This window comes from Mustela putorius, unplaced genomic scaffold (genome assembly GCF_011764305.1).
Source record: "Mustela putorius furo isolate JIRA1106 unplaced genomic scaffold, ASM1176430v1.1 tig00000228_pilon_pilon_pilon, whole genome shotgun sequence".
Taxonomy (NCBI): domain Eukaryota; kingdom Metazoa; phylum Chordata; class Mammalia; order Carnivora; family Mustelidae; genus Mustela; species Mustela putorius.
In genome coordinates this window covers 2935532-2957360 of record NW_025421322.1, presented here as the reverse complement: position 1 = coordinate 2957360, position 21829 = coordinate 2935532, and the positions used below count along the sequence as shown (strand labels likewise).

The 21829-nt window shown below is 42.9% G+C and overlaps 1 protein-coding gene across 1 annotated transcript in view; it reads right to left on the bottom strand.

Moving 5' to 3' along the window:
- LAPTM4B (lysosomal protein transmembrane 4 beta) overlaps positions 1-21829 on the bottom strand; it is a 74830-nt gene that overhangs the window by 2782 nt on the left and 50219 nt on the right. The window contains exons 5-6 of the mRNA XM_045077969.1: positions 21667-21765; positions 17107-17202 (exon numbers count right to left, since the gene is read on the bottom strand). Coding sequence (XP_044933904.1) covers positions 17107-17202; positions 21667-21765 — 195 coding nt within the window. The remainder of the gene's footprint in view (positions 1-17106; positions 17203-21666; positions 21766-21829) is intronic.

Sequence of the window (21829 nt, the reverse complement as noted above, 5' to 3'; positions counted from 1 at the left end):
CTAAGTTTTTGTCATCCGCTATTCCCAGCAATACCAGGCACAGACACACACCCACTCCTACCTCTCTACTTTAACCCACTTGACGACTTCTCCTCTTCTCCCAGTCTCGGAGACCCTGCAGAGCTGAAGCCCAGTCTTTCTTAATGCCAGAGTCCGGCCCAGTGCGTACTGGGCACAGAACTCCGATGCTGGTGGAATGAATGAGTGAAGCATCGCCTGGGCTGGCCATGGGACACTGTACGTGCACACGACTGCCAAGTGCAGCCTGGCATTGCAGGCAGAGGACGCTGGCACCGGTAAGGGTCCAATTAGGAGACAGAAACCACCCAGTCATTGGAACAGAGTAGACTGCAGAAAGAATGATTAACAGAGGACCAGAGGCGAAGCCGTAAAATCGGGCATGATCAATGCATGGGTGTGAACAAGACATCAAAGAACACATAGGGAACACTTTAGGCGTCTGGAGAAGAGGGATAAGGCCAAGAAAGGCGAGGCGGCGCTGCAGGTAGACAGGTGAGCACACAGCCAAGGCTAGGCAGTCTGAAGGCAGAGCGCCTGCTGGGACCCCAGTGAGAGGGGGCGGGGGTCAGAGCATGAACAGAGCCCCATCTTCCACCCAAAGGCCCTTCACCCAGTGTGTGGCAGCAGCATTCTCTACAACAAAGCCACAGCTTCCTTCCCGGAGTCTGCACACTGGCGTTTGTGTATGTTTGTGTGTGTGTGTGTGTGTGTGTGTGTATGCGCGCGCGCGCGTTAGATACGGTAACTTACAGCCAGCAGCACAGCTGTGAGCGAAACTAGAAATACTAAATTTTGCATGACTGAGCTCCAGCACTATGCTCCTCAGCCTCATTAAACAATTACCTGATTCATATCTATGATTACCCTTGGAGAGATTACCCTCCAACACAGCGGAGCTACTTAAAAGGGAGTGAAATCAGCCGCTGCATCCAATTTATTCTCTTTCCCCAGCAAAATGCAACACTCAAGATTCTGCAAAATGTACACAAAAGATTAAACACGACTTTTTTTTTTAAAAGAAAAAGAAGTACTGTAACTTTGCCTTTTTTTTAAGATTTTATTTATTTGAGAGAGAGAAAGAGGGAGAGAGAGCACAAGAAGGGGGTAGGGTCAGAGGGAGAAGCAGGCTCCCCACTGAGCAGGGACTCAATCCCAGGGCTCCAGGATCATGACCCAAGCTGAAGGCAGTCACTTCACCAACTGAGCCACCCAGGCTTTGCCTTTTGTCAAAATGGGTTCACATTGAGTTAGGTAGTTTGTCACTGCTTCTTGCAATTTATCTTCAAACTTGTTTTAATTATTTATAAAAGTATTGGAGAGAGAGGGAGGTAACATGCAAAGCGGGGGCGGGCACAAGCGGGGGTGGGCCTAGAGGGAGAGGGACAGGCAGGCTCCCCGCTGGGCAGGCTCCATCCCAGGACCCTGGGATCGTCACCAGAGCTGAGGGCAGATGCTTAACCAACTGAGCCACCCAGGCACCCCTACAGGCGCCCCTTCAAACTTGTTTTAAAGTTTCACTTTATGTCGTAATTTTAATATCCCAATATTGGCTTCTGTCTCAAATATCCTACAGCCTCAGACTCTTTACCCAAAGTCAAGATGCCTGGTGTATGGCATCGTACAGACAGAAGAGTCTGTCCTTTCACCAGGGCTTGTGACCGCCTCGCCTCACCTGTCTCCGCTTCCTCACCACCACATACTAAATGCAGCCCGAAGAACGGTCTTCACACAGTACCTCATGCTCTTTTCACTGACAGTTGTCCAAATGGAGTATAAGTTTTACATTCTGAAACGACGTCATCTTTTTAAAATATAAATGATGTTAATATTATTGACAATTTCAAGGAAGGGGTTGGTGCCATCAGGGCCACCATACTTCCTCTATTATAGGCTGTCGATACTGACTGGGAACACTTCCTCTTGTCCTTTTCTACTAAGATCAATGAAGTACTTGGAAATCCGAGAAAACTGCACTAGGGTCAATTAAGACAGAACATGCTAGTTAAGATGCCATACAACAAAACTGGTTGAAATCCGATTATTCTGACATTTTTAGAAGTTGGCATTTAAACTCCACCTTCCACATTTCGAAATTTAGTCATTCATAATGAATGGCTAAAAAGTAATCTCTCAGGACTAAGAATATAGGTCACAGCCTACTGCAAAAGGAAGTCACTGTCTGGTACGTGGCAGCTACTCAGTGAGTCGGCAAACAAAGACACATTACAAATCTCAGCCACAGACCACTTTACTTGAAGCAATATTCAATACAATGAAATTCTATTCTAAGTACCATCCCTTGCAGTCTGTCTTAATAGGAGCTCAACCATGGAGTGACTGTGTGAAAGTGTAACTTTATTCCTTGCAGATGGAAAAATCCCTCTTGCCAATGACCCCAGAAGGCAGCGGTTCATTAGGAAGATTAGACTCTGTCTGGAGTGTCTCTTTAACTGGGAGTTCTCTTGCTCGGTTACAGTGTGCTTGTGGGAAAGGCAACTCCTCAGTCATTTCAATTCAACTCAACAAATACTCAGAGTGTTACCAGAGCGAACTTCATTTTCCTAGCTACATCGATATATAGAACAGTTGGAGGGAGAAAGAAATTAATATCAAAGGTTGCAAAATGTAACAGAGAAGCGATTCCAGCTGGCCATACATCCACCAGTGATTAAAGCTTGGAAAACAAATTCATTCCATCAAATACTAAGAAATGATAAAAATGCTCAAGAGAAAAGAACTATTTATTGGTAAAAATAGGAGATTTTTGGATACTATGGTTAAAGTTGGACTTATGCTATTAGAGCTTAGGCACAATGAAGGCGAAGGCTTATTTGGAACTCTATAGTTGCTAAGATGACATCATCCAAATTGTTCCATGTAAGTTACACAAATGTCTTCAGACATTCACAAGACAACAGGCCAAATTTTGTGTTTGTGCAATTATTTCCCGGGAAGAGTGTTCAGAGCTTTGATCAGATTCTCAAAGAACCATCCCTGGAGATTCGGAGGTCCAAAACCGGGGGTCAGAAGAGGCACGTGGGAAATGGCACCTGAAGTCAGCTTGCTGGCCTGCACCCTAACAAGTGGTACGTTAAAATGAAACCAGTGACCCGGATGACAGCTGTGTGCCATCTCGTCTACCCTGGGTTAGGGAAGGAGAAGCCCTAGGAAAGGAGAACTGACAGATCTGAGAGAGTCAGTGTTAGTAGATAGTTGGCAGATCTCATAGCAACAGAGACAGGATGGGGACTTAAGTTAACAGGTAAAAAACTTGGCAGCTAAAAAAACAAGGCAAATGTTTGCTGGGGAAAATCCAACACCATGTAAGAGAATGTCTATCCCAGAGCTCTGCACCGAACCATACATATGTGCCTTGTCAAAGGTAAACACTGAAGACAGCACCGGAGAATCTGGTATGATAGGAGAAGGACAAGGGAAGCGGAGAACATGAGGAGGAGAGTAAAATCCTGTTCAACAATAAGCAGTCAAAAGAGATCTTGAACAGATCATCGAATAGCAATGTAGACATTATTTTTTTAAATAGAGAGGCAAGGGGCGCCTGGGTGGCTCAGCCGTTTACGTGTCTGCCTTCATTCAGCTCAGGTCGCAATCCCAGGGTCCTGGGACTGACCCCCTCATTGGGCTTCCTGCTTGGCAGGGAGCCTGCATCTCCCTCTCCCACTCGCCCTGCTTGTATTCCCCCTCTCACTGTTTCTCTGTCAAATAAATAAAATTTTAAAAACAAATAAAATAAAATAATAAGATAAAATAGAGGCAAACACTAGAAGAAACAGGAAAAGGAAGTGAGCGATGCTCACTGCTGGGGTGAGAGGTAAGAGACAGGCAGGGCAATTAGGGAGAAATCAGTCTTTCTGATTCAGTCATGAGCTCTAGCTATGCACATGAAATACCACATTGACAACACAGATGACGACTACTAACTTAAAAAACTGAAAGAGTACTCGTGGCAGTGTTAAAGGGAAGAGGACGTCCGTCATCCAGGGGCAACTTTCAACCTGAAGATAGGGGGCAGGCTGAGAGCCACATCGCTCCTTTTGCCTCGCTGGCTGGCAGGCGAGCCATGGGCATGACAGGAGCTTCTGCAGGGGCCTGTAGATGAGCCAACTTGCCAGGTTTGTGACTCTCAAAGGCAAGAGAAGGGTGGCAGGGTCTGGACCCCGTGCAATATAGACACAAACAAAGCAACAGGGGAATGTGGTGTGGGCTGAAGTTAGTATCTCGGGTGAAACGTGCTTGCCTGGAGACAGTGATCAGGACCCGCCGCACCCCTGCCTGAGAGTCTTCTCCGGTCCTCTGAGCTCCCAACTCCATATTAAAGCACAATGCAGCACACCCTGTGCACCGGTGGGAACTAGAGAACTATGGTGCCCATAAGTAGCCCCACGGATACACGTGTGCGATGGGAAAATGAGCAATTCCCTCACTTACTACCACACCCTCTGTGCTGCTCATACCCTCGTCCGTCCTACCCAACTGCTCAGCCCAGTATCTGCCTCTACCCGACCAGATCTACTCCCAGAACTCCCAGGCATAGCACCTCATTACCAATCCCACTCCGGCTCCTGATTTTTCTCTCCTGGAATGCTTTTCTTTCTCACGTTGCTCCATATAAACCCAAACAACCCACGGCCCAAGTTAGGTTCACTTCTAAGACGGAGATCTGAAACAGTCCAGCCTCGACAACACTCTTCTCCCCATCTTCATGCCACACAATTACAGGACAGTAAATTCTTGGAACAAAAACACTATGATGACAGATTTCCAGATTCCTTGTAGATTGAAGAAGTTCAAGTTCTAAGAAGTCCTGGGTGGCTCAATGGTTTAAAGCCTCTGCCTTCGACTCGGGTCATGATCTCAGGGTCCTGGGATCGTGCCCTGCATCGGGCTCTCTGCTCAGCGGGGAGCCTGCTTCCCTCGTCTCTCTCTGCCTGCCTCTCTACCTACTTGTGACCTCTGTCAAATAAATAAAATCTTTAAAAAAAAAAAAAAAAGTCCCAAGAATCACACTGGAAATGGCAGTCATTATAACATAGCCCTCTGAACTCAAGACATAAAATCACTTTCCTGAAGCACTTATGTAATTTATCAACTAAATTATTGACAATTCTATACTATTAACCGTCTAATATACATTTACCTTTCTCCTCTTCAAAAAGTTTCTAGAAGGTGAGAGTCTTATATTTCCATATCCCTTTCTCAGAACTGGTTCGTGGTCACAAGGGTGTTCAAATCTGAGTTCTATCACTCAGCAGATGTGTGGCCATGATCAAATTCTAAAGGTAATATGGTGGTGGACAGTCAAACACAAGACCTCAGTTCAAAGGTCTTCTGTGATTTATGGTCCTCCGTTACTGAATCTGCCTGAATTGCAGTTTGCGTATCTGTAAAATGAAGACCATCACAGGCTTCCTTCCAAGCGGCGTTTAAGGATCTAAGGGAGTTAACACACCTAACATGGAGTAGGGTGCCCTGTGTCAGCGTAGCAGCGCACTCAAGCCAGGGGGGGTGGGGAAGGCACATGCAAACTGTGCGTCATGAAAGACCAAGGCACCCAGGTCAAGGTGTAGGCAGTCTGCTGTCTGGAGAGCTAAGAACCTTAGTGGCATTACAGAGATGAGCCTGGAACAATGGGTATGATTCCAGCTGGTCTTGTAAGCAGGGACAGAAAAGTGGCCCCTTCTTTCACAGAAGCCAGTGGTCCTCACCATTTTGGGGGACTGTGGGGGACCTTTGGGAACTTTGGTAACATTCTCATGTGAGAGAACTCTCCTCTGTGGTCATACACAGATTCTGTTTACAAAACCAACTGCCCTTTTCTACCCACAAAATATGAAAAACTACAGAAAATACCACTGGGAATGGAGACTTCTCTTGTGCTGTCTTCTTTGGGGAGCTACGGGGTGGGAAACAAGGGGTCCGGTATTCATGAAAGCACAGCCACAACATATCCATGAACAGTCCCTCGAAGTTGCCTCACAAGTAAAAGAGAGTTGGCAGGACAAAGTTACAATTCTGCTCCCTCCTCTCGTTTTAAGAAAAATTTTTAATGCAAGCAGCTGAGACGGATATTAGGGGTAATCCTAGATCTGTTCCTATATACCAAAAAGGCAAAAAACAAAACAAAAAAAAACAACATAAAACCACTGGTAAACTTATTTTAAGTATTACCTCACGAGTCACAAAGGCCATCTACATAGCAAAGTGGGGGACATCACCACTAAGAAATGCTACAGTTAAGAAATGGCAGAACCCCCAAAGACTTTTAAATAAGGGGTTGACAAATCAGGTTTATGATTTAGATCGATCTGGTAGCAACGGAGAGGAAAAAAAAAATGGAAGAGAAAACAGAGCCGAAAAGACCTAAGAGACTAAACGTTAACAAGTTGAGAGAGGACTCCCAGCTCACTGGCCACGGTGACGAGGAAGAAATGGAGTGAGCCCCGCAGAGTGCTCTCTCGGGATGACTGCTGGCTGGGTGGTTGGGGGTACGGGCTCAGAGCTGATCTAGTTCACATAACCTAAGCCATTTCCTCCGACAGCGATCAAGAAGAGAGCGAGACAGACGATTTGTTAAATACTTTGGTTCATTTCGTCAATGAGCGTGGGTCCCATTGTGTGTGGGCACTGAGGACACCACACTAACCGAAACGGACGAGGCCTGAACCAGTGGACAGGTTATCTGCTAGTGGAGGAAGCTGATGAACAGAAGTTCTCTTCCATGGGGAAGGGAGGACCGTCTCAGCCGGTGTCCAGTCATAAGACAGTCCCCCACACACTCTCTTTTCTTCCTCTTTGCCACCGTATCAAGAAGCCTGGCGCCCACAGGGGTAGTGGCTGAGAGCCTGGCTGTGGAGACCATCTGGGTCTACCCATCCCAGCTCCAACGCCTCGGGCCCGCCACTTAACTTCTTAAACCCTTACTTTTCCATCTATAAACAGGGGCCATAACCGTCTAAGCAACGTGCTTAGTGGATAGTAGTACAGGCATGGATGGAGGCTCAACTCTATTCCACGCATTTATGGAACGATGAGATGGCCTGTGCTACTGGACACACTCCAAGTGTTAAAATGACCCAGAAGTAGCCAAAATGGAAATTAACTGGGATATAGTTTTCATTCCATACATGAATGGATAGCTAGACACAGAGATGGATATAACAAGAAAGAACAGAAGGGGAAGGAGAGAGAGAGAGAGAAGAAAGGAAGTATGTACTATTCTTTTTAACAATAAACTAAAACCACCATTTATGGAACAAATCTTTGCAAAAAAGTGAATGACAATGCATGTAACAGCTTTAACTACTCTCTTACAAAATTTTAGTGACCGTTTTACAAGCAAATTATTCTTATATTCATTTTCTACTATAGTTTGTTAAATATAAGCCTGATTCAAATCCATAGACAAAAATCAGAAATATGGGAGAACTGTAACTTTCTCAGGAAAGAGATATCCTTTGCAAGAGCCAAAGGATTAGGGGCTGCTCTATGCCAACTCACTTGCAGGAGGGGAAAATTCAACTCGGAGGTCTTTCAAGGCCAAAAGCCAGGACCATTAAATTCCTCGGGATGGTTCAAATAGTTGTCCTACAAATGCCTAGAAAACTTGGCTGAAATTCCCACTAAGGCAGAGGTCTCTGAACTCTGTGGGCCAACTCTGGCCTGGCACCTGTTTTTCGTGTGGCCTGCGACCTAAGAACAGTTCTTAACATTTAATGGTTTAAAGGAAAAAAAAAAAAAAAAAAAAAACGCTTTGTGATATGTGAAAATTACATAAAATTCAAATTTCAGCATCCATAAATGCAGTTCGATGGGCACACAGCCACACTTACTCACGTATGGATTACCTACAGCTGGTCTCACACTACACCAGCAGGGCTGAGTTGTTACGACAGACACCATATGGCCCACAAAACCTAAAATATTGACTCTCTGGCTCTTTATAGAGAAAGTTCGCTTTTGCATGTTCTAAGGGAAAGCACTACCCTGAATCTGGCCCTTGGAAACAGGCTACTGTCAGATGTGAAATTACACAGCCTTACAACCACCTCAGCATTTAGAGGCACTTAGGGAACTCTTCCAAAGGTCCATTTCTATTACTCACAGGAAGTCAAAATTTTCTCTTCTTCGCCATTTGTTAAACCCCGTAACAGTCCACAATGTATCTTGTTTAAAACAGGCAGCCGTTAAATTAATGCTTGTCTTAAATTGGTCACACCACACCTGCCTGTTTAGAGGAGCTGCCTTTATGCACGCCTAACAGCAAAGGGGAGATAGTGGACTCACAAGTCTTCACAATTAACTGAAATAACCATTTGGGCACTTGGCACGGGGTTATCACAAACAGAAAGTCTGGGTTATCTTTAAGGAATCTAGATTTAACTATTTTCAAACTTTGAAAAATATCCTCACCAATAATATAAATAAGTAAAATATCCTCACCAATAATATAAATAAGTAAAGACATACACATAACTGCATTTTTAAAATTCTAAGGTACATGTTTCTGTACACTTTAACATCTAAATTTAGGCTTTGCCTTGTAATCGACAGCATCTAAAATAATGGTGCAATTTACAACTGGCGGCATCTTGTATCCAGTGAATCCAACCCACCAGGAGATGAGGTAAGCAGATTTTAGGAGGTTCTAGTGAGAAATCCCCCTGCCGAGCCCTGCCAGCCAACGGAATCATTTCCAAAAGCCAAGACAGAGGATTTTATCCTCAATTCACTGCAAAACTACTATAAATTGTACTTGTTTGGTATTATAGGAGGAAGTCATTATTTCTCTTAATTCTCAGCAGAGAATTCAAGTTCTTTTATAGATTATACTCATAATATAGAACTCATACTTCAAATAGTTCAAATTGGGTCAAAAACTCACTAGCGAGGTATTTGGTCTGGAAATACCAAAATAATACAGCAGCTGAGACTGAACGTTAAGAACCTTCTGAGCACTTAAGTATCTAATGCTTAAAAAACTGTATCTAAATAAATACATCTTTAAAAGCCTATACTTTTTTCTAAAATAAAGATACTTAATTTAACTACAGAGGAGATGGAAGAAATGGCTGGCATGCATCACCACGGGAACCTTCTGGAAAACACGCCGGCTGCTTCCCCAGCGGTCCCCCAGCCTGATCTCCCAGCATGAACGTGCGACGCCACCTACCGCGCCATCTCCTTAACAATTCTACACCATTCCTTCCAGAGGCTGCCAAGGCAGCTGTAGAACTGCTCACTGTCTCACATCTCAGCTTCTTTCCCATTTTACCCAGTTCCCCCTTCCCTACACACCCCCCTCCCTCCCTCACATCAGTGGAAAGGGAGAAATGTCTCCTGCTTTGATTTCCAGCATCCAATGAATCAATGTTTAATTTTCTATTACAATCTAATTTGTGCCTACGAGCTTGGTTTTTTCCTAGCTGTTAATTGCAATACAAACTTCCGTATTCCGCTTTTTAAAACATCACAAGCCTTTCTTCCATTACTACGTCTGTAGTTCATAATAATTTCTATGACAATAAAGACATTCTGTCAAGGGGATGGACCCTTGTTTTACCAAACCACTCCCCAGTTATTAGACAATGCACTTTGATACTTACTTTTGCTGTTAAAAATGATGCTGCACGAACATCCTTATACATTTTTCTTATTGCTTCATTAAGATATATACCCAGAAAATTTTCTTAAGTTAAAAAATAAAATCCAATGTCTCCTTTGTTAGAGTAAAAATCAGTATGAACTCTACCGCGGACATGAGTGATACGTCAGTCAACTTCTGTACGTGTTTTAAAGTAAAATACAATGAAAACAGAGGTTAACTATATCCTCAATTCACCATAAAACTACTGTAAGTTACTTTTGCTTGCTATATTATAGAAGGGTTACAATTAATTAATATCCTCTTGTCCAAGGTCACAAGGAAAACTGGGTTTGTCTGAAGTGTTCTTCCAGAACTTTTAGGTTTCAAATATCTATGTGTTGACTGACCACTCCAGATGCTTGCTGGATTAAAGGACTAAAAAGCGGTATGGGTCACAGATAATTTCTAGCAGACCGGGATGTTTTTTAAAGTGCTGTATTTTACTAATGGAGGGAAGCAGTATGAGCAGAGTTAATGTCATATAATGTCAGCTAAAACCGTGGAAACTACGTGAAAGCAGGTGAAGAGCTTTCAGGAGGAAATTTCGTGCACCACGCTTTCCCGCTCGGACCGGCAGGTGGACACCCCTGCAAGCTGTGTGCACACAGCAGGAATCAGGATGCTGGGGGCTGCGTCACCAGAAGTGGACTGTTCAGCAGCACAACTCTGAAGGAGGCGGCTGCCTCACTGTTATAAAGGTTCCTTTAAACCTGTGCTTTTCTTCCGATTCTCCTCATTCACCCTCCCATCCCTTCCACTGTGCTAAGAAAAAGCAGAAGTAAGTGAGCGAAATTAAAAAGTCCCACTGCTTCTCAAGTTTGCGACTCTCCTTGAGAATGAGCTGTGTGGCTGCTTCACTCCTCGCTCCAGGGATGCCCGTGCCAGGCACCAGTGCTGAGAAGCCCTGGTCCTGGCTGCCACCTCAGCAGACGACAGTCTAGGGGGAAGGGGTTGCATAAGAACAGACAGAAGCCAGGCTGCTCAGGGCACACTGTCCCTCCTGCCTCTCGTGAGCCCTGTCATCTTGTGAAGTAACCGGGGGTCACTCTCCTGTATATAGGGATTAGAAGAACCTTCTTCAAGGGATCTTGGGAGACAAAATGAGCTCATTTACATGAAGCACCCAGCTTAGATCCTGGCAGATGGCAACCGCTACTCAAGTGTATGGGGAAAAGCTGTGTTCCCAAAGCCATGGACCAGGGAGGTGTTAAGAGATGCAAAAAGCAGAGCATCACTGGAATTATTCAGCCCTCAGGTAGATGGCATCTGCGGCAACAGCTGTGGAGACAGCACACCGGAAGGTGGCTGGGCAGGTAACTTCCAAGGTCTTGTCCTAGCCTCAGAGTAAGGGGTTTTTATGTTTCAGGTACAGTCATACACAAGAGATACCCCTGAGAATCATCTCACTCCACAGCCCCTCAATGATCAACTTTCATTTCTACCTCCTCCAGCTCTCTCAAATCCTTCCCCTCTTCCTCACAGTATCTCAACTGTTGCCCTGATCAGACCCTGAGCATCTCCATCCTCACAGGAACCTTAACTCTGGAAATCGTCTAATTGCTCTCTCTGCTTCTCTGAGATTTTGCCAAAGGTCTATCAACTTCTCAGCTCTCTTGGCCTTTTAAAATTAAAGGCTGGGTGGGGGAAGCTTAAGGAGGAGAGATCATACAAACTATTAAGCTGCAAGGCAAAAGGAGACCTACCACTGAAATGTTACAAGTAAGACCCCCTTTTTGGATTCCAGTATGTGGTATGCCAGAAGTTTCTGAGTCTAACCCACAGGCTACTCTTTCAAACTCTACAGAAAGTCCTCTTCTTAAACAACCTTGCTCTCTGCAACCCACCACTGCTTCTGGACCCTCTGGTTGCTACAGGCAGAGGTCTGATGAAAGGTTATGTGTTGCTGGTGAAGTGTGTTTAATGAATCCGAAATGGCCAGGACTTGAAGAGAGCTTGAGAGCCAGACTAGTAACTCGTCTTCTGGGGGAAGCCCTCTCTTAAACTGTTTCTGAAAGTGATGACCTTTCCTCAAGAATCCTCAAGATTCCTCAAGAATCTGAAAAAAAGAAAAAAAAAAAAAAAGACTCTGCAAGACAGGAATCAGAGATTCATCTTGCCATCAATCTAGCTTCTCCAGCATGAAGGACCTTCTTCTGAAGTCTAACTAAAAATCTCTCCTGTTGGCAATTAGTTTATTCCCTTCCCTTTACCTCTCTCTACAGCGGAGAGGAGGAGGGGGAGAATAAAGGGACTCGTGTTCCATCGTCAGGAACCTGTTTCTAACCATAGCCAACCTAGGCAGAACTGCCTGATTTTTAAAAACAAGAGGAGGAGGGGAAAAAGCAGCAGATTTTTTATGCACAAATTCTGAAAGTTGTTAGGATCACTATTAAATCCCACCCAACCCCCAACCACCTCAGCCAAACAGGAATTTGTGTTGTGGCTTTTCTGACAGCCCAAGGTCAGCCTTTTGTTAATCTCCGGCTGCCAGGGAGATAATCTGGCTTCCACAGGGTCATTGACTTCCCCCCACCCTTTTTCTTTCTTTCTTTCTAACATTTTATTTATTTATCAGAAAGACAAGAGCATAGGTGGGGGGGGGCAGAGGGAGAGAGAGAGAGAGAAGCAGGCTCCCCACTGAGCAGGGAGCCCTGATGTCGACTCAGGGGCAAGATCCCAGGGCCTGGGATCATGACCTGAGCTGAAGGCAGACATTTAACGGACTAAGCCACCCAGGTACCCCCACTGCCATTTTCTTAACTGTGTTCTTCAACCACTCAAACTCAAAGCAAGGTGCCACACAGCAAAATACTTTCTGAAACCAACACAATAAACCCGTATGTAATGTTAATCTGGATTAGCACCCACAAAATGGCATGGCACAACAGGCTCTACGAAGTTTAAAATTTTCCTATTTATCCCTAAATAGGAATTTTCCTACATTACTCAAGTCAATGAGATGCCATTTTGGCTAAATAGTAATCTCGCTGCTTTTGGAGTGCTCGGACTCCAAAGGAATCATGTTCCCTACTCTGGGATTTAACTAAATACCGGGTATTACTATGATTCCAATCTTCACTAGTATTAGCAAGACAGATTAAAAGAGTTTTTAAAATCTCGATTTGCATAAATTTTAATGTGAAGAAAATCTGTTTCTATAATCTACATGTTTGGTATTTAACACATTTTTCCTTTTAGGGCCAAATTTTGGTTGAGGCGGGGAGAGAATGTGGTATTACATAACATATATTCAGAGCGTGATTTCTACCACGGTGTCCAAAAAGGAGGGTGCTTAGGGTACCCTGTAACGGAATGCAGCGACTCAAGGGGGCACTGTGGGATTTTTTTTAAATTCCAAGGAAAACACAGCAAGAAGTGGCAGGTATCACACTCACTTCCACTCTTAAGTTGTTTGGACCTGACTACTTAAAATGCAATGGACAGTTAGGTATTTCGTTTGACCTATGGGCACCATGGAAAAAAAAAACCAAAGATCATAGAGCATTATGAACTAATAGAGTTTGTGTGCCCCCTATGTCTTAAGCATTGCTTTCCAAGGTTTTGCTATGGTTTGGTTGGGAAACTGGAGGTTAGATTAACCCAGGGAATGATTCCAGTATCTGGTAACTCATCCATCCTCCATCTCAGTAGTGTTTGAGAAACTACATATCCGGCTAATAATATGTGTTCGTTTTTAGAGGAGAAAAAAAAAAAGAACATTTATTTTCTACCAACAAGAGCCCCCAGAGGATGCATCCACAGAGGTCACCCTGAGACTATTCAGCCTGGGAGAAAAGCCATCTGGCTTAGAATCTGATAGGAAGTGAAAGCAACATGTTATTATGTCAGTGTGGATTCCCAATAAGACAGGGACAAAAGAGCAGCATACATTATTACATGCTACAAGGATCTTAATACAGCGATGAAGACCAGCGAAAATGACAGAACTAGATCATTCCAACCCCCACTTGGGGTCTCAGAGTGTGGCTTTGGTATATTTAGAGTTTTTAAGTTGGAATGCAAGCATTAACTCCTTTCATTCGAGTCTAAACAGTCTTCAAACATGGGGAGCCCTGCTTAAAAAGAATTATGTTCTCCAACCCTGGAAATCTAGATATGGTCTCCACCTAAAAGAAGCAGTGCTCCTTGAAGAAATGGCTGATTCCGGGTCTGGGATTATAAATGGACAAGAGGAGCATCAAAGATCCTGTCAACTAGACAGCCAAGAAGCCATGGTTCTGTCAAAAGACCCCAGGGGGCCGACCTGAAGAGGCGCCCACTGCCCAAAGATAGTACAATTTGAGCATCAATAAGGATTTTAACTAAAATGTACAAGCTTTTTAGAGAAAGCTTTTATTTTTTTCCCTTTGAAAGTCTCAAAGGGTACGGAATAATAGGTTATGGTTTTCTTTAGGCTTACTGGTAAAATATATCAAGATAGTTTACTTTTCAATTGGACACCCCCAGCTCTTCTCCTCATAGGCCTCTTTTCATGACTTCATGTGTTACATAAAAACAAACAAGCAAACAGAAAAACCTTCACTGGTCACCATTAGAGAATGACAGACCAACTTGCCACTGGGACAACTGATAAATAACAAAACCAAGTATATTCACCCAGGTCACAAGTACCACTGTGTAAGCAAATCATGTATGAGGGAAAATTGCCCTTTACAGAAGTATTCCAGCTAATGAATGAACAAGGAGTGATGGCATGTAATTATATTGCAAACCCTAATGAGTCACTGAGTCCAGGTGTTAGATATTCATGGCTGCTGGCATCCCCAAAGACAGAATCAGCCAGACATTATCTGCCTCTTGCTTGAAGAACCAATGACCAATTATAAAGTAATATTGCAGCAAAAAAGGGGGGGGGCGGTGGATATGACTGTGGGAAGCCTCTAGATCCGAGCGCTGATCTACTGGGAATACAGAGGACTACATTACAGGCAGTCAGACAAATCTAGTCTGTAGGACGAACTAGTTTCCATAACAAAAAATTAGAATCTTTATTAATACAGATTGACCCATAGCTCCTATTTAAAATAAACCACTAGAAAAACATGTATGAGACAGCTGGAAATCTGAGCACTTAATAGATCTCTTATGCTATTAAGGAGTTATTATGTTAGGTATAATAAGGACTTCTTAAAAAAAAAAAGCACAACATCATCTTTTTTAAAAAAAGCTTTCAAAATACTGTCAGAAGAGCTGAGATTCGGGTGGTATATTTAGCCTACATTTTGGAGTAGATTACAACCTACTTATGAGAAATAATAAATCTTTCTTCCCCAGGAATATGCTTCTATAAGAAACACACACACACATACACAGAGAAAAAGAAAGGTTCACTGGGAACTTTGAGAAAGTAGAAACATTATCAGCAACACAGTTTCCTGTCTTAAAAATGTCAAGTTGGTAGAGCATGATGACCAAGAAGATAATGACCAGTAACCACTGCTGAACAATTCCCCAGCCCCTCCTGTCAACAAACCAGGAAACCATCACAGTTGGCTTGAGTCTATGGTCCCAAATCCTAGTGACTCCAAATCACCTGCAACCTGGAAGCTTTTCTGAAGAAAAAAGTCTATTATTAGTGGAGCTAGGGAAGTCCAGTTGAAAGTGTAACTATTTTGAATCTATGTTAGTTTGAATAAAACCTCCCTGTTATTCCATGTTTAATTCTGAATCTTTCAATGGGAGAAAATAGAAAGCTTCCTCTAAAAAGCCAAGTTGGGTGCACTTTAAGGATTTACTCATGGTTCTTAAATTCTCTCAGCACCCCAATTCCTACAAATGTCAGAGTATCCTTGGATCTGGAGGTCTATCTATACAATGCATACCTTTTCAGCCATTCCACCTGGCTTCCATTAAAAATACACACCACCCTTCAGAAAGCCGTGAGCAAACCACGCCCAACAGCGCACTAACACTAACGTGTGAGGCACAGGCATTATCGTCCCGGCAACACTTCTCAAGGCTCACAACTGCAACATTCAGGTGACATTCTGATGCATCTTTACTGTTTAGCAACTCTCTTGGTTCCTCAGACTCAAAAACCTCAAACTTGGTTTAGATTTCTCATTACATCAGCAGGACAATAAATGTACCCTGGGATTTCTTGTTTAGGAAGAAAGGCAGGAAAAAAACTTACAGCTAACTAAATATCCAGAAACTCGGAATGAAGGAAAAAGTTCCTTAAGCCAGTAATTTTACCAAAATTGTGATCATTACAAACAGCTATTTCTTTAAAGAGACTTACTGACCAAGAGGAATTATTTAAAGGGTTGAAGGAAAACATGTGTTTACTGTGATCAGGACACAGGATTCTGCAGAACTGACCCCCCCCAACCCCAAGAGCCCCCTCAGCGTCTGACACGCTGGGCTGTGTGCACCTGGTGGTGGCAGAGCCTCTTCTTAAACCATTGCTCAAACACAGGACGTGTTGGGTGAACACGAAGAAGAACTATTCACGTGCAGCATGCTTTCTCTCAGAAATTCCACACTGTTCTCAGTGTATCAGCTGGTACACATATATGTAATATAAGGAATGAAACTGTTTTATTCCCATTTTATATACAGAGAAATCAAGTCAGGACCTGTCCTGACTTCAGTGAGGTCACAGAGTGACCCACCACAATTTAAGAAACAGAACAAATATGTCAAACTCTGTTCTGGTTTAGACTTAATACGCCCTTGGTATTTACCCTTCCATGCGTGCCGTCCGTTCTAGATCCCTCCAATCCTGTCCAGTACGAGCGCCATCCCACATATGTCATTTTTGCATTAACCACTCCTTGAGCACCTACTTGTTCCAAGCACTGTTGTCAGGCACCGTGCTGAACACAAAGATGATGGGACATGGAGAGGTTAATACCTAGAGGACTTATACTTTTCTTATGAGCCAGGCAGTTTAAGATAATCTATATAAAGGACGAATGACTTTGAGGACTCTTCCAGTAAAGACATGTTTTCCATAATCATATTAAATAGGTTTAAAAACTTTAAGTATGAACAACGAAGAACAGAACAAGACTTAAAAATGTAGCAACCTCTGCTATTCTCATTTCTCTAGCTCTACAACCAAATTTCTGGGTTCCAATTCACATGTCAAGTCAGACAGCAGTCATACTAAGCCGAACTGGTATCTAGAGTTTTATACCCTGGCTTAGTAATTTGAGTTTGGTAATATTTTTTTAAAGAATAAGCCAGAACTTATTTAAATAAAATACATGAACTATCTACATTTTAATATCCTCTAAGGAAAATAAAACACATTTCACTCTACTATCAATCTTTTGACTAAGCAGCTCATAAGTTTGTTTCAACAATGTAAAAATAGAGCAAACACCCTAGAAACATCTAGAAGCTGTCTACAGTAGACGTGTGAACATCTCCAGGTTGAATGACTTCACACCTACCGTAGTGTCATTGCTGGTAACATAAACCAGGACATCAGAGGAGTTCCTGCCATTGATATACCGGTAGCAGTTCCAGACACAGCTAATCAGGTAACCCTGTAAATGAGTAGTGATTATTAGGTCTCTGATTTCCAAACTTCAGACAATTTTCAGTCCCCCCACACAGAAAGCTGTATTACAGAACTTTTATTTACTACTTGTAAGTGCACATAGTAACTCTACTAAATCAAGAACTCTTTACAATTACAAATGTTCGGTATAGAACTTTCTGGCAGCTTATCCTATCACAACCGCCCTCTCCCAAGATGGTAGGCGGTGGTGGTGGGGACACGGGAGAGCAGGAGAGTATGTAGCTGGAAGGCACAGTTGCCACAAACACTTGCTTTCCCCAATGTCACAGATCAATCCATGTGTTAACCCATTTTTCATCACTTTTTTTTAAAAGATTTATTTATTTATTTGACAGACAGAGAGACCACAAGTAGGCAGAGAGGCAGGCAGAGAGAGAGAGGGAAGCAGGCTCCCCGCTGAGCAGAGAGCCCAATGCGGGGCTTGACCCCAGGACCTTGAGATCATGACCTGAGCCGAAGGCAGAGGCTTTAACCCACTGAGCCACCCAGGTGCTCCTCTCATCACATTTTTAATCTCCGTCTTCAGAATTTTTCTTCTACATGATTATATATGATTAAACTAATCACATTCAAGTTAATTTTTAAAAACCATTCACAGCATATAAATTTGCTTTCTGGTCAACAGAGGTCACTAAATCATCTCCATCTTCATACTAAAGTATCCGGAGAAGACCATTAAAATCAATGCCCAGAATAAAGCCAAGGATAAAAGTACAAGTTCATGGGAGACATGCAGACTATGAGCCTCTTGCCCTTCCACTCGGAGCACCTAGGAGTGGATTAGAATTAGAGGACGTCAAAATCCCTTTCCCACTTTACACTTTTTTATCAAAAAATGTAAAGATGTGGAGAAACCGGAACCCTCGTTCGCTGTGGGTGGCAATGTGAAATGATGCAGATGCTTTGGAGAACAGTTTGGTGGCTCCTCAAAGGGTTAAAGAGTGACCATACGACCCTGCAGTTCCACTCCTCCGTGTATGCCCGTGAGAAAGGAACGCGTGCCCACACGCACTCTTGTACACGAATGCTCAAGCAGCGGTATTCCTAAGAGCCAGAGTGGGGAAGTGACTGCAACGTCCATCAACCGATGATCAGTTAGACAGAATGTGGTATATTCATGGGGTGGGTATCATTCAGCCGTATAAAGGAAAGGAATCCTGATACATATACAACATGGACGAACCCTGAAAATATGCTAAGTCAAAGCAAGTCAGTCCTAGAGGACCACATATTATAGAAATCTATATGAAATGTCCCCAACAGACAAATCTGTAGAGAGATAAAGTTGATTAGTAGTTGTCAGGTATTGGGGATCTGGGGGTGATGAAGATGAGGGATAATAGCAGGTCATGAAAATGCCCTCAAGTTACCCTGTTTACCACAGAGCTGGGTTCACACAACTCCGTGACTGTACTAAAAGCCACTGAATTGTACCCTTTAAATGGGTGAACTTTATGATTTATCAATTATATCACAACAAAGTTGTTCTATATCAAAGATGTTAAAAGACAAAAGGAATGCCTGTCGACAGTTCTTTGACATTTCTTGGAAGACTGAGGTAAAATATTCCGTTGTATACTCAGAATGCTGTCTCAGGCTGCACTCATCCTTAATGGTGGTTATTTCTCATATTTAAATATTCTGTGATGATGTGAAGATGAAAATGTGTAAAATGGTACTTTATGAAATGTTTCTGTACAGCAATAATCCGAAACCGGGTATCAGCAATGACAAAAAGAGAGACAGGAAGGGAGTATTTCTTGAACAATGCACATAATATGTTCATTTTACTCAAACCTTCAGTTTACTCAATCTTGTCATTCCTTTACTGAGAAAACAAGAGCCTTGGACTTTCTGAGAACTTCAGTACAAACGAAAACAAATGTTTGCACATACTCATAAATTATGTGTTCTGTGAGAAGACTACAGGTATCCATGATTTTAGCATGAGCAGTAGCTTCTCTTTGAGTCCAGCTGAGACCTCTGCACTTGGCAGGTCTACAACACAAGCGTTAAACAGCAGAAGGGAGGCACCTGGGGGCGGGGGCTTCACAAGCCCAACCAGCATTCTCAAGGGTTCCTGACACTATCATATGCATTCACTTACTGATCACAGCAAGGGGGAAGAAACCCTCTGGCCTATTGTCTCTAAAAACCCAGTAACTTACGTCAATGACCTTCTTTCTTTCTTGACATTTCTGTCATCTTCCTCAATTTCAAGAGAATTAAATATTTAGTATGTTTCCCAAATAAACATGCAGTGACAAATCATCCTAAGGAACCCGTGTGGTTATAAACTTTATCAAACAGTACCCGGGAATTTAGGTCACAAGAGCCACTCATCAGGTAAACTGATCCAATCACAGCATGTAGACTCATATTTATTTAAATGAATAATCACCAAGTCTCTAAGTGCAAGGCATCAGCATAGCGCTAGGACGATGATAAAACTTAAGGCACAGTCTACCTTTTCAAGGAAATGCAGTCTGGTTAGTAAGCAGGTATTAAGTGACGACAAAGTGAGACAAAGGTGTATCTCCTACAGGCTAGAGAAAGGTCTGTATTGTACCTTTCATTCGATCATTATAATTAAGTGTTTTGCAATTTATAAAAGCACCACGGGGCAGACACTGTTCTTACAACCTAACCCTAGTACTAGAACAGGGCCTGGCACATGGGAGACCCTTAATAAATATTTACTGGGGAAAAAAAAAAAAATGAATGAATGATGCATCTTCTCAACCACTAATACACTCAAACTTCACAGTCACCCCCACAGCATGTTTTCTTAACCATTACTGCTGGTTATTTAAAAAACAAACAAACAAGGCTCTGGCCACATGGACAGAAACAGCAGTGAGAGAAGTGAACTCTGACTCAACATCCCAAGGTAAAGCATTTCTAAGACAAAGGAAAACACCTACAAAGTTAAAATGCCTACAAGAGCACTAGGAGGTTCTGGCTTCTGCGCTGGTAATGGCAGAAAGTGTGGTGTGGTCAACCAACCCTCCTACATGTAAAAATGGTAAAATCTGCAATAAGATATACACTCAATTTGAAAGCATGAGGGAGGGACCAAAACAAGCAGAAATTAAAGAAAAGTCTGCCTTAAAAAGAAAAGAGAGGGGCGTCTGGGTGGCTCAGTGGGTTAAGCCGCTGCCTTCAGCTCAGGTCATGATCTCAGGGTCCTGGGATCGAGTCCCGCATTGGGCTCTCTGCTCAGCAGGGAGCCTGCTTCCCTCTCTCTCTCTCTCTGCCTGCCTCTCTGTCTACTTGTGACCTCTCTCTGTCAAATAAATAAATAAAATCTTTAAAAAAAAGAGAAAAAAAAAGTCTGCCTTTGGAAGACAAATTGTCAGGGGTTTGAGAGTTTGCAACCTTTTGCCAGGTAGGGCAAGGGACCATATTAAGGGCCCACGGAGAAGCCAGAAGGTTGGGGTGAGGAGAGCAAACTGGAGAGGCAGGAAGCCTCAATATGCACATATAAAATCCGCCCCTATCCCGAGCACTGAGCACCACAGTAGGAACACGTTCAGTTCATGGGAAAAATGCTGACTCAGACGACTCCCTATGGATCATCGTTTTGCTCCTCTTCCTATTATCTGCTTCGAAAGACTATTCTCTCTAAATGCAGCTTCTTTGAGCTTATCAAAGCTTGGCTGTTTAAGAACTGGGTAATTTTAGGCCAACATAAAGACAACAAAAGATGTTAGGAATTAAAAGTTCAAAGTATAGTAATGACTTAGAAACTTTCTACTTCGTAGCTGCACATAAGCACCAAGTGCAGTGATGTTTTTATCATCAGGTTCACAAAGATGAAAAAGAGAAGCAGCACTCAACTGCTGAGGGCGTAGCAAATAGTGCTCTTGGGATGCCGGTCACCTCATCTCAGGGGGAGCTGTTGGACACCCCAAAAGAAGCCCTCCAATTATGCACACCCTCTAATTTTAAGAAATGTTGTCTGGAAGAAATACATATGTAAGTGTGTGAAAGATGTCGTGAAAAAAATAATAGCACTATTGAGTGAGAAAGCAGAAACTGTCTTGATGTCCAAAAATAAGTAATTTATTAAATATTGATAAATTCATATACCAGATTGTGAGAGAACACTGTTAAGACTGTATTACATTGTAAAAACAAAGTACAGAACAATGTGCACACATTGTAACGGCAAATGCAGTATCCGACTCACTACCTAACGTGGTAAATGTATTCCCCTCCAAATGGATTTTGGAGTAACCCTTTGGCCTGAGGGAAGGTGGCTACTATTTCTCTCTCACACAGATAAAAGAAACGGAACTGTTAGGCAATCAAAAGGCAGTTCAGAAATATAAAGCAACATAAAGAACTAACACAGTTTGCTTACTTTCTTAGCATTCATGAATACACTTAACAGTATCTAGGCTGTAAGTAAAATCTTCATGCTTACCTTAAAAGTCAAGATAATGCTGATGAACAGAAGAATAATAAGGACCAAACAGGTAGGATTCACGGACATGATATCATCTCTGTAGGGAAAATTCGGAGGCTGCAAATAAAAAGTGCCTCGTTAACAAATTTCATTAATCATTCCAGATTAGACCCCTTAGGCA